General features: G+C 35.0%; 1 protein-coding gene across 5 annotated transcripts in view; it reads right to left on the bottom strand.

Moving 5' to 3' along the window:
• Positions 1-2,979: 2,979 nt before the first annotated feature.
• knl1 (kinetochore scaffold 1) overlaps positions 2,980-12,615 on the bottom strand; it is a 56,765-nt gene continuing 47,129 nt past the window's right edge. For 3 of the 5 annotated variants that reach the window (XM_044105915.1, XM_044105914.1, XM_044105913.1), the window contains 17 exons: positions 11,609-11,658; positions 10,285-10,828; positions 10,092-10,138; positions 7,297-9,987; positions 6,285-6,393; positions 6,136-6,194; positions 5,944-6,042; positions 5,746-5,861; positions 5,561-5,651; positions 4,874-4,990; positions 4,700-4,787; positions 4,418-4,480; positions 4,288-4,327; positions 4,063-4,167; positions 3,880-3,989; positions 3,242-3,307; positions 2,980-3,134 (listed from right to left, as the gene is read on the bottom strand). In XM_044105915.1, coding sequence (XP_043961850.1) covers positions 2,995-3,134; positions 3,242-3,307; positions 3,880-3,989; positions 4,063-4,167; positions 4,288-4,327; positions 4,418-4,480; positions 4,700-4,787; positions 4,874-4,990; positions 5,561-5,651; positions 5,746-5,861; positions 5,944-6,042; positions 6,136-6,194; positions 6,285-6,393; positions 7,297-9,987; positions 10,092-10,138; positions 10,285-10,828; positions 11,609-11,658 — 4,535 coding nt within the window. In that variant the 3' untranslated portion in view covers positions 2,980-2,994. The remainder of the gene's footprint in view (positions 3,135-3,241; positions 3,308-3,879; positions 3,990-4,062; positions 4,168-4,287; positions 4,328-4,417; positions 4,481-4,699; positions 4,788-4,873; positions 4,991-5,560; positions 5,652-5,745; positions 5,862-5,943; positions 6,043-6,135; positions 6,195-6,284; positions 6,394-7,296; positions 9,988-10,091; positions 10,139-10,284; positions 10,829-11,608; positions 11,659-12,615) is intronic. The other 2 variants (XM_044105917.1, XM_044105916.1) reach the window with 2 other exon arrangements.

The following is a 12,615-nucleotide window of genomic DNA, read 5'->3' as shown; positions in this document are numbered from 1 at the left end:
CTTAGCGTTTTTTTTCTCATTTTTGTTGTGCAGATTCTCCGACTCTTTCCTTTAAAAATCAAAATGGTATATAACTGTTTAGAAATAAACAGTTATATACTGTACATATTCAACATCTAACTAAACTAGAAGACTGTTTTCAGACGACAGGAGAAAGTGGAAACAAGGTATAATCTCTAAGGAAAATTAAATAAAGCTTCATTTTTATTAGGATAAAATTAAAGTTTTGGTTTTAATTTTCATACCCATTATTATATTTGATAGTTTTCAGATGCTACCGTTAAAAATACATGTCATGTTTTCACTGCTTGTGCTGAAAAGGCCAGATTTTTACTTTATTTTAAACACAATGCACCAAGTTTTGTTCACAAAGAAACTTGAACACACAGTTATGACTTATTTGATAATTGTTTAATGAAAATTCAGCCAAAAGTATTATGTTGTTCAATTCAATATTTACAACGTTTGATTACAAGAACCTGGGATCTAAATGCGACCTGAGATGTTTTGATATTAAGAAAGAAGAGTTTCATGAAGTTTCTTGATGATCCTTGTAAACAGGTTCCTTCCTGGACTGAGCGAAGCCACAACTTCCTCAATCTGATGGATCCTACAATAAACCACCATTATTAAACATTAAATATTCTGAGCTACAATTGAAATTGGACTATGATGATGTCTTTATCTGATGGATCTATAACCACCATTATTAAACATTAAACATTCTGACAGTTTGAAATGTTACAGTGATACATTTACAACAGAAAAATTGTCAGATCAAGGGTGGTTATCATTTGTATTTGAAGTTTTTTCCTACTTCAACAAACCTGAATCAATGCTGAGGAGATGATTAAAGCAGGAAATAATCTAAAAAAATCGTCTGATTTCTTTAGATTTTTAACATAAATGCACTTTTACTGAAATATTAGAATTACCAAATCTCAACAAATAATTGATAAGACAAAAACTATTTTTATCAGTTCGGATCAAGATGTTTTCTGGAGGATAATGTCTAGGAAACTGTTTTTCCAGCCAAGGAATGGAAAATTATGATGAAAAAGGAAAATGAACTGAAGCCACAGGTTGAAAATCTTTTCTCAGCGTCATTTTTCTCCTTAAGTTATTTAATCATTTTACTAGTTTACTGAATTTAACCTGTTGGTTTCCATCTCTGCTTCACTTACGTTGTGTTTCCGATCAGGTTTTTAAAGCTTTGCACATGGAAGACGCAGATCTGGTCAGTCAACCTGACACTGAAAACGACCTCAAACTTGGAAAGCTTTTTCAGACTGCTGAAGACGATGTGGATTCTAGAAGGACAAGAAGAAAGAAATAGTGTTTATGATAATGTTCCCAGAACATATAGGAACCTGGTTAAAATTTAATTATATTACTTAGCACTTAAACACTATGCACCAAAGGCACAAAGAAACTTGAACACAGTTATGACTTTTTTTAAATAAAATTCTTCATTTCCCAATTCTATAGTCTGACAAAAAAAAATTCATAGATGTAGGTGTTGGAAGTAAACTGGAGGTTTAAATGGATGTTGCTCTTTGGTAATTGATATTAAGAAAGAAGAGTTTCATGAAGTTTCTTGATGATCCTTGTAAACAGGTTCCTTCCTGGACTGAGCGAAGCCACAACTTCCTCAATCTGATGGATCCTACAATAAACCACCATTATTAAACATTAAACATTCTGACAGTTTGAAATGTTACAGTGATACATTTACAACAGAAAAATTGTCAGATCAAGGGTGGTTATCATTTGTATTTGAAGTTTTTTCCTACTTCAACAAACCTGAATCAATGCTGAGGAGATGATTAAAGCAGGAAATAATCTAAAAAATCGTCTGATTTCTTTAGATTTTTAACATAAATGCACTTTTACTGAAATATTAGAATTACCAAATCTCAACAAATAATTGATAAGACAAAAACTATTTTTATCAGTTCGGATCAAGATGTTTTCTGGAGGATAATGTCCATTTTACTAGTTTACTGAATTTAACCTGTTGGTTTCCATCTCTGCTTCACTTACAAAGCTTTGCACATCAGAAAGTGGTTTTAAAGCAAATAATTTCTTTTCAGACTGTGGTGATTCAGAAGGACAAGAAGAAAGACGCAAAAAATTGTGTTTATGATAATGTTCCCAGAACATATAGGAACCTGGTTAAAATTTAATTATATTACTTAGCACAACTTTGCTTTTGAAATGACGCAAAACATTTATCCATCATAACAAAGGCAGAAAAGATGGCATAAAATAAAACTGAGCATTTCCATTTTTTTAAATAAAATTCTTCATTTCCCAATTCTATAGTCTGACAAAAAAAAATTCATAGATGTAGGTGTTGGAAGTAAACTGGAGGTTTAAATGGATGTTGCTCCTTGGTAATGGACTCTCTCAATGAACTGGGAGACCAGTTTATGAACTATCAGCGAAGATTTCCCCACATCTTCAGGAGCCAACTTCTCATCTGGCAGGAAAAATAAATAAATAAATAAATAAAGTTTTAAACAAAGTTAGAAACAAACATGATCATTGTCAGATTAAAGATAAACGAGAGCAACACAGATTATTTTCTCACCACTGAGATTAAACTTGAAGCTGATGTTTGTTATTTTCCTCTCAAATTTCCTGTCAGCTTCGTTTCCTTTAAAAAAAAAAACCCCAAAACATTTAGATATTAGATGAGACTTCCTAATAAAATGTTTTTAGTAAGAAGAAATTATAGAAATAATGTAGAGAAAAGTAGAGGAAGGAAATATGAATGACCAGACAGAGGGACGGACAAATTGATATAATGAGACATTTTAGCAGATTTATATTAAATTTAGCTAAATAAAATTTTTTACAGAAAGAGTGACCCATGTCTTGTTACCACAGTCTAATCATTTATAACCAGAAAAGTGTGAACTAAAGCGGATTTTTCCCACTTTTGTCTCTTTTTAAAGTTTAAACAGGAATTATAACAGCTGAATGTAACTCTTAAAAACAAACGTGTGTTTTCACACCAACCTTTGGGACGTGCCCACTGGTGGGATATTTCTCCACCCAGCCAGACTCTCCCTCAATGAACTGGGAGACCAGTTTATGAACTAGACGAGCGTGACACTGCGACTTCTCATCTGGCAGGAAAAATAAATAAATAAATAAAGTTTTAAACAAAGTTAGAAACAAACATGATCATTGTCAGATTAAAGATAAACGAGAGCAACACAGATTATTTTCTCACCACTGAGATTAAACTTGAAGCTGATGTTTGTTATTTTCCTCTCAGATTTCCTGTCAGCATCGTTTCCTTTAAAAAAAAACCCAAAAACATTTAGATATTAGATTAAACTTCCTAATAAAATGTTTTTAGTAAGAAGAAATTATAGAAATAATGTAGAGAAAAGTAGAGGAAGGAAATATGAATGACCAGACAGAGGGACGGACAAATTGATATAATGAGACATTTTAGCAGATTTATATTAAATTTAGCTAAATAAATTTTTTTACAGAAAGAGTGACCCATGTCTTGTTACCAAGAGTTCATAAAAAAAAATATTAAAAACCTAATAGAAAAATAATAGGCCCAAAATATTTTAGATATTTTTGTGCTGAAGTCAGACAATGTTTTATCATAATGTTGTGCATTTAGTTCACTGAAAAAAAGACAATATAATTGTCTTTTTCATTAAAAAAATGTTTTTAACCCATAACTACTTTCGACTCAACAGTTTTGGAATTTATCAGTGAAATTTTAATAAACTAAATCACAGATTTTTCTCAACTGAGAATGATAACCCCCTTTTTCAAGACCAACAATAGTAATACTTAAATATTAAATATTGACGGTTAAGACTGTGAAATAACTAAAATAAATCTCACCATTGGTCTTTTCAAACACCAACCGCAGGAACAAGGTCTTATGGAGGAATGTGAAAACTGAACAGTTGTCTTTCTTGTTGTCTTTCTCTTCAAGCCTCCATTCATTCAGCCTGATAAAATAAAACAAATTAATCTTCAATATTCTCTGACACAAAAGCATGAGCCCCCTGAAAACAAACGGACATGTTCAACGTGTCGATGTAGTTTTCCAGCTTCCTCTCTTCAGCTTTCAGCTTCATTAGCTCACTTGAATTCTTCTTTTTCTCCAAATCCAGTTCAGATGTTTGTCTAAAACAAACCAAAAGTATTTGTTAGACTCAATCAACAACATTAAAACTGAATATGTGTGCAAATGATTACATCTTTATAAAGCTACATGGAAAGAGGAATAAAATAATCTTAACTCACCTTTCATGATCAGCCAAAGTCTCAGTGACCTTTGACATTTCTATAAGAAAATACAATTTCATTATTTAGGTTAAAGTAAGATAGAAAAAAAACCAAACAAGTAAAGTAGATGATATTTATCACAAATTACCTTCCTGTAGTGATTTTAAACTAAGTTTATCTTCAGAGCCATTTTCCACAACTGCATCCAGTTCTGTATGAAAAGAAAAAACACATCAACCTGTCCTTTCCCTGATAGTCCATCTAACTTCAATGTATGAAATACAAAATATTTCATTTTTAGTAGAATAAAGCTAAAGCTAAATTGAAAAACTGTGTGTGAAAAACTAGATACACTCTCATTATTGAAGTAGAGTTCACAATATGTTGTTTGGAGCGTAATAATTGCAGGCTGTTGTTTTCCGATGTTGACCTGCTTCTAAATCGCTGATGCAGCCGTCCAGAGTTTGAATCATCTCATCTGCCTGACTGATTGTTGCCCTCAGTTTTTGTTGTTCCTCCTGAAAAAACAAACAAACAAAACAATAAAATAAAAATGGTTTCTGAACAGACACAACCTTGACGACATTGTTGCAAAGATTCTCACCAGATTCACTCGAACAAGGTTTGCGTAGAGCTCCTCCTTCATTTCATGACTCTGAACTTTGCTGTTTTTTCTGAACAAGTTGTTTCTCTCCTTTAGCTTAGCGCCGAAAGATTTGAGCTGGCGACGAAAAAAAGAAAAAAAAAGAAGTTACATTTATTTTAAAAACATTATAGATATAAAGTTTGTCAAAACTTGTTTATTTATTCTTTGAGTTTATTTAGTTTAGCCAAGAAGTTGTTTCTTCAGACATTTAATGGTGTATTAAGTTTTGTTAGGCTGCTCTTGGCAGTTGGTGGTTACCGTAGCAACCAGTAAGAGATAGCTCCTCCCCTATGCTGCTCTTGGCAGTTGGTAGTTACCATAGCAACCAGTAACCAGCAGCTCCTCCCCCTTTTTCTGTTGCCATTCTGTAACTGCTGTGTATTAGGATCGGCTCTGTGTTTTCTTTACAAGTATTACATTTTAGCATATACTTTAGACAAATTCAATCACATACAGTGTTTTTCCTGAGTAATTTTGCTAAGTTTTCAATCAATCAAATTTTATTTGTATAGCACATTTCAGCAGCAAGGCATTTCAAAGTGCTTTACATCATAACAAACACAAAAACAGGGGAAGAAGCTGCTGGACTGATGTTACTAGTTCACTATCGGACTCATGAAACAAATAAGATTCATTCTTTAATACCTCTTTCTCTGTGAAGTGATTCACTTCCTCCCACAAAGCTCTATTTACAGTCTTTAGAGGTTTTCCTAAATCTTGCATTCGATACTTCAGCCTGGAAAATAGACAAATACAAAAACACTGAACCTTGAGCAAAGTGGTATGTTTAACTTTCCCTAAATAAACAAAACATAAATAAAAATACATACCCTTCCACTTTTTCTGTGAGGGTCTTGACATCTGCCTCATAAACTGATTGTTTAGGACGGCTTATGTGCTTATCTTTTAACAAATCCAATGCCGTTGCATCCGAGTTGTCCAGAAGCTGCAAAAGAAATAATAACAATCAATGCAAAATTTAGCTCAGATCAAGTAAATGTGAATATACAAACAAAAATGAACCGTACTCTGCCAGGAAGGACGCTCTGCCGAGGATTATGGATGACAAAATCTATGCTGAAGAGATTGAAGAACTCCAAAACTGTAATTGTGCCATCTTCGAGTTTCTGAAACCAAAATAATAACAAAGTTTTGGTTTTTTTACATCATTTCAAATGCAGATCACATTTTCAATTTGAAATTTGAAATAAATGACATACTTTTTGTCCATCACTGCCGTAGTCCTCAAGCTGGGATTCAAACAGGCTGTGTTTGAAAGCTAGAAAACATTAAAAAGTGAGAATTACCAAAAAACAACAACTGATGAGTAAGAATATCAATGCCTCCATTTTAAACAATGACATCTTACTAGACTCTGATGCAATTTCACATCTGCTAACTGTGTTGCTTGGGGAGTCGATGGTCTGCGCACAAGCAGCGGCCATTTTGCTTTCATAGTCAACATCAGACTGAGATGCCTACAAAAAAATTAAACAAGAAACAATAAGCAAAAAGTGATGAATTTTAGACCAACAAGATGTAGAAGAAGAAAAACAAACCAAGATTATTTTTATTATAACCTGTAATACCATTGTTATTATCGTAGGAAAATTGCTTGTTTTAGGGACTGTTTCTAGGGTAAAATATCTGCATTATTAAACAGTCTATGGTCTATATAAAACATAATCATTACATTCTTTTGTACAAAATTGTTCTCAGTCTGCTCAGTTCTGCCTATTTGACCTCCTTAGGTCTCTTGTAACTTTAAATCCAAAAAGTCTGCTGCTCAGCATTTACACTCGAACTTGAAAATGGCTGCAAACAGGCACTTTGAAAAGCAGAAGTGGAGCCTCCTTCACAACTAACAAAAATGAAGCAAGAATGTAGATATCTGTGTTTTAAAACAACAAAACATTTATCTTTTCCAGCAGCCATTGTACAGCATACAGCGGTAAAACCAGCTGACCAAATGTGCTGGAGATTTGCTTGCTAGGTAAAAGGGCTGGGATTTTGTGGGGTTGCTAGGAAATGTCGCAGCAGCTTTTGATTGTTAGTCAATATTTGGGAGGTTTTTGAAACAACTAATTTTTCAGACACCAAAAATCATTTAATTACTGCTAAAAAACCAGCAGGATGTTTTTGAAAAGCAGATGAGACAAAAATGTGAATTTTGCAAAATCAGTTCCCTTTAAGAACTTTGTGCTTTTTGTTGAACATCACAGTATTTAAGATCTTAACTGAAAAGATTCTGAGCCATTTTGCTTTCGTTGCCCCTTTGACTTCATTAATGTTGCTCAATTTAATATACATGTAAAACTTAAAATATTTAAATAGCAATTTCAAGAACCTAAAAACACAATCTACATTTATTTCCGACATACCGACATGAACTCTGTGTGAATCTTCTTTCTCTTCTCATCCTGCTCTTCCTCGTCTTCATTTTCCGGCAGAGACCTCTTTTGTCTCTGGCTGCTGGATGTGAAGTCGTCCATATAAACAAAATCTTCCTCCTGGAACGTGGAGAACTGATTGGACGAGTTGTCTTTCTCAGAGAACTTCTCAGGCGTCATGGTGTCAATCGTTTCAGAAAAATCTTCGCAGTCAACAAGTTCTTCATCGTGAATATCAGTGATTTTGTCAAATTGGCTCGGCTGACTGGGAACGCTGACAGTGAATGTCTTTGTAGCTGCCTTAACAGCAGATTTATTCAACTCATCTGCTGTGTTTCTTTTCGGGAGTTTTGGTTTAAAGCCTCCCACTGACAGCCTTGACATCAGCTGTTTTGTCTTTAAGTTGAAAGGAGTTGAACTGGTTGCTACAGAGAGTTGTTCTGCTTCTGCATCATTGGTATTTTTTTCCACATTGGGATCCAGATGAAGCAACGAAGCCGTGCAGGTTTCCACGGCAGCAGGATCGGGAGCCGCATTTATCAACTGGCTCAAGCGTTTCACTTTAGACTGGAGATTGGCTAAACTCTTTCGTCTGGACAACCGTGAAGACAGAACATCGCCGTTTTGATCTGCATTAATGGGTGAGCTTTCCATCTTCTGTGATACGCCCTGCGTTTCTGCTTCAGGTCGATATTCATCAGACACAGATTCCTTGAAGCTTTTTGAATGAGGGTTTTGTTTGGAAGAAAAACCTTGAGGTGGATCATCTTTAGACGACGCCAAGGGTTCAGTTTGATCCACGCTTGCACAGATTTCCTCAGTGTTGGTTTTGGTTTTATTTATTGGCTTGCCCACATTTGAGCCCAAGCTTGAGGATTCATTTTCAGGATCAGTGTCGGGTTCCTTTCCTTTACATTGGGAATAACTTGAGTCTGGACAGGATGGTGTGTTTCTGTAAGCCTCATCCTGGGCACAGCTCGTCTGAAACAGATCAGATTGTGTTGATGAAGGTGGATTTGAATCCAGACCACGGTTCCCACTGTCCGTTTCCTTCTTAGCGAGAGTATCGTTCATGTTCTCAGAGTTTTGATCTGACATAACAGGGTGTAAAAGGGGATTACTGACAATATTTGAACTAAGGCAGTGAGTCATATTGCTAGTTGCATTATTTGTTGTGAATTCTGTGGTTTTCTCTCCAGATTTCGGCAACAATTTGACGTTGTGACGCAACGCTAGTTTATAATTCTTCGAAATGCTTTTTGTGTCACTTCCTGTCTCATCCATAAAGGTGTTGCTTACTCTCTCTGTGCCGGTGGGAGAAGAGTCTGTAATCTGACTCGGGGCTTGGTTCAAATCCGTGACAATGCTTACAGTGTTGCTTCTGGTAACATCCACAGTAACATCATTTGCTGCCAGCCAGGCTAGATTCTTTTCTTTAGCAGGCGGCGGGCTGACAATTTGGTTTGACAAAACATTTGAATCTAAAAGAACCTTCCCTGTCAGACTTTTTGTTGATTCCATTTCTTCATCGTTTACCCCAAACCTTACAGTTCTCTCACCATCAGCAGGTAATGCATCCACGTTTTGGTGTGGAAGCAGGTCTAAATCATGTACGATGTCCACAGTGTGACTTTTCGTTATGTCCATAGCTGCGTCATTTGCACTGAACCGCACCGTCTTCTCTCCATTTGAAGGGATGGTCAAATCTGGGAAAGACCGCAGAGACAAATCCCTCCTAATATTTACTGTGTGGCTTTTGGTCACATCCATTTCTGCACCATTTACTCCAAACCTTACAGTTCTCTCACCATCAGCGGGTAATGCATCCACGCTGTGGTGTGGAAGCAGGTCTAAATCATGTACGATGTTCACAGTGTAACTTTTCGTTATGTCCATAGCTGCATCATTTGCATTGAACCGCACCGTCTTCTCTCCACCAGCAGGCAGCAAGTTCTCGTTTTGGTTTAAGAGCATTTTTAAATCGGTGAAAATCTTGACGGTGTGACTTTTTGTCACATCCATATCTGCTTCGGTTGAACTGAAACGCTCGGTTTTCTCTCCATTTGAAGGAATGGTCAGATTTGGGAAATCCGTCATAATATTGACAGTGTGGCTTTTGGTCACATCCATTTCGGCATCCTTTGCACTGAATCTCAATGTTTTCTCTCCATGTGAAGGAACGGTCAGATTTGGGAAAGACTGCAAAGGTAAATCCCTCATAATATTCACCGTGTGGCATCTGGTCACATCCATTTCTGCATCACTTGCATCGAACGTTTGGGTTCTCTCACCTTCAGCAGGTAACAAAACCTCTTCTTTATGTACAAGAACATTTAAATGATGAGCAATGTCCGCCGTGTGACTTCTCGTTATATCCATTGCTGCATCATTTGCATTGAACCTCACCGTTTTCTCTCCATTTGCAGGTAAGGCCACATCTATGAAAGACTGCAGAGGTAAATCCCTCAGAATATTTACTGTGTGGCTTTTGGTCACATCCATTTCTGCATCATTTGCATCGAATCTTATGGTTTTCTCTCCATTTGCAGCCGAAATCTGGTTTGGAAGTGGCAAATTACTGCTAATGTCCATTGTGTTGCATCGAGTCACATCCATGCAGACTTCTGCCGCGTCAAATCTCACGGTTTTCTCTCTGCAGTCATCTGTAGACCCAAACTCAACCTGAGGAAACAGAATTCTCCATTAAATTTTAATGAACAAGGTAATAACTGCATTAAAAAAAAGGTTGACACTGAAATATATTTTATTTAAAACTTTAATCTCACCTGGTTTCTTTGTATTATTGTCTTTAAAGAGTTCTTTGTTGAAGTTTCTGCAAGTAAACATAAAAAAAAGCATTTAAAAAAATCCAGTTCACACTAATTGTCAACACTTTTACTGTTGACAATTAGTGGTCTAATTTTAGTTTTTACCTAATAATAATATTAATAAATAAAGAACTCTCTGCCTTTATGTCACCTGTATAATCTGATGCTCCAAATCCTTCTTTATGCTGTTGATGTAAGTTTCTCTCTGTCTTCCCATGAACACTTTGATGTTGCGTATCTTTAGTGGGTAAAACAGCCTGAAGGGACTCGTGTTTATGTAGCATTTCTTCTCTCACTTCAGCTTCCAAAATGCATCCTGTCTGAGTTTCAGTCATGTCCATGTTATCTTCCAGATAAACCGTAAATCCATCAGATGGCCCTGAAGTAGCAGCCATCGTTGTTGAATTAGCGTCGCAATGGTTTCGTGTTGATAAACTGAGTAAGGATGAAAATTTGTCTGATGCTAAATCTGTGGCTATATTTGTGGTGGGGCACTGAGTTATATCCATTGTGACGTCGTCTGCATAGAATCGGATGGATTTCTCCTCGCATGAGGGCGCCACGTTGACGTTTTGGAGCGGATTCAGTTTGACATTAGTGGAGATGTGAACAGTGTGACTCTCGTCCAAACAGTCGTCACCAGCAGAAAACCGCAGCGCTTTTTCTCTGTGGTCATCTGGAGCTGCAACTTTATCCTGTACAGAGGCAAAGTCAGCAATACGGATATTTTATATTAACAATTGTAGCTCATAAACATCAAAGTTTATGCTATTTGCAGATTACAGCTTTCTAATCACACGATGTTTATTGAAAGATATCTGCACAGCAAAAACACAAGAACTTACCAAATATATTTGGTCTAGTTTCTAGTGAAAAAATGTGAGCAATCTCAGTAAACTTGAAATAATTCAAAACTAACTTGAAAGTAACTTTTTAGTAAGATATAGCAAATATCTAAGTAAATAATTCCCTTGTATTGATGAAAAAATTCTTGTCCTATTGGAAGATAAATTAACTTGTAACAAGACTTATAAAACAAGATTTATTAAATAATATAAATGTATTAAATATTCCAAGTATTCCAGTATATTGTTAGATAGTTACTTTTAACATAGTCTTGCCTTATTTCAAGTGTATTACATTATTTGCACTAGAAATTAGACCAAAAATATTTGGCAAGATCTTGTGTTTGTGCATTCACTTTATAAACAAATATTCAAATTATAAAGACCTGAGTACATAAAGTACTGCATGTAACGTCCCTACTGACTTAAAACGCAATACGTCTTAATTCTGCTATAAAACAGAAATATTCAGACAGCATAAAACTCTGGTCACGGAGAAAATACAGGATGTCAAAACACCTGTTTTTCTTTCAAAAGTGAATTTCTGTCTTAAGTTACGGCTTTTATGCTGACAGATACAAATTAAATTTCTGGGATTTAGACAAATAAAATAAAAAGGAGCTTATTTACCATCAACTGATGCCTTTGTGGCTCCATGTTCAGCTTTGAGGTTTTTAAACCTGGAGAAGTAAAATAAATCACATCAACTGTTTCTGTTTCATCACTGAAAGTACAATGGGAGACTACAGTCGTCTTCCTCTGCAAGTACAATTAAATAAACATAGTAAAACCACCTATAATAGCAGAGGACGGCAATAGAAACCTACTAAAATAATAAACATTATTGGGTTTTTTTGTGAGTATTTTATGTTTAAAATTATTTGGAGGTTCAAAAACCCATTAAAGTTTAATCTCTACCAGATGTCTCAGTTACGAGTATCAAGATATTTTAATGTTTAAGCATTTTGGTTTCCAAAATGATAACATTTTATTTAAGTTCAGATTTTATTCCAGATTTATTTCAAAAATCTGGAACAAACTTCCAGAAAACTGCAAAACAGCTGAAACATTGAGTTCCTTTGAATCAAGACTAAAAACCTGTTTAGAGTTGCTTTTGAACCAGAGTAAATGAAACATTGACCAACATATTTGATATGTGTGATTTTCCTGATGGCACTCATCAAAATATAATGTTCATTAAAAGTTTTTTTATACAAGGAAAACAAACTAATTTATATTTTTCAGGAGATATAAAACAGATAGATGTTGCTATAAATAGGCCTGTCACATTAACTCATGTTTCTGGACGATTAATCGTCCCAGAAGTTATTGCGATAAACGATATTGTTTTTTTGAAACAATTTGCCAGTAATATAATGATAATAATGACATAATAATCCAAGAAAACATCCTCAAAGATCAATAAACATTAAATTCTAATGAAATTTAAACACTAGAACTGGAAGACATTTTAAATATCCAAAATACATAAACAAAACAACAGAAACAACTAATAAAATTAATTATGAAGTCTCTGGAAACAAAATTATCTTCCAAAAAAAAGTTCAGTTGAGAACAAAACTCCAAACTGGAGACTTTTATCATCCAGTTTTTGGTAAAAAGAGAAAAACAATAAA

The sequence above is a fragment of the Gambusia affinis genome, linkage group LG22 (assembly GCF_019740435.1).
Source record: "Gambusia affinis linkage group LG22, SWU_Gaff_1.0, whole genome shotgun sequence".
NCBI lineage: Eukaryota > Metazoa > Chordata > Actinopteri > Cyprinodontiformes > Poeciliidae > Gambusia > Gambusia affinis.
Note: the sequence above shows the minus strand (reverse complement) of the source record. Positions and strands in the feature narration are given on the sequence as shown.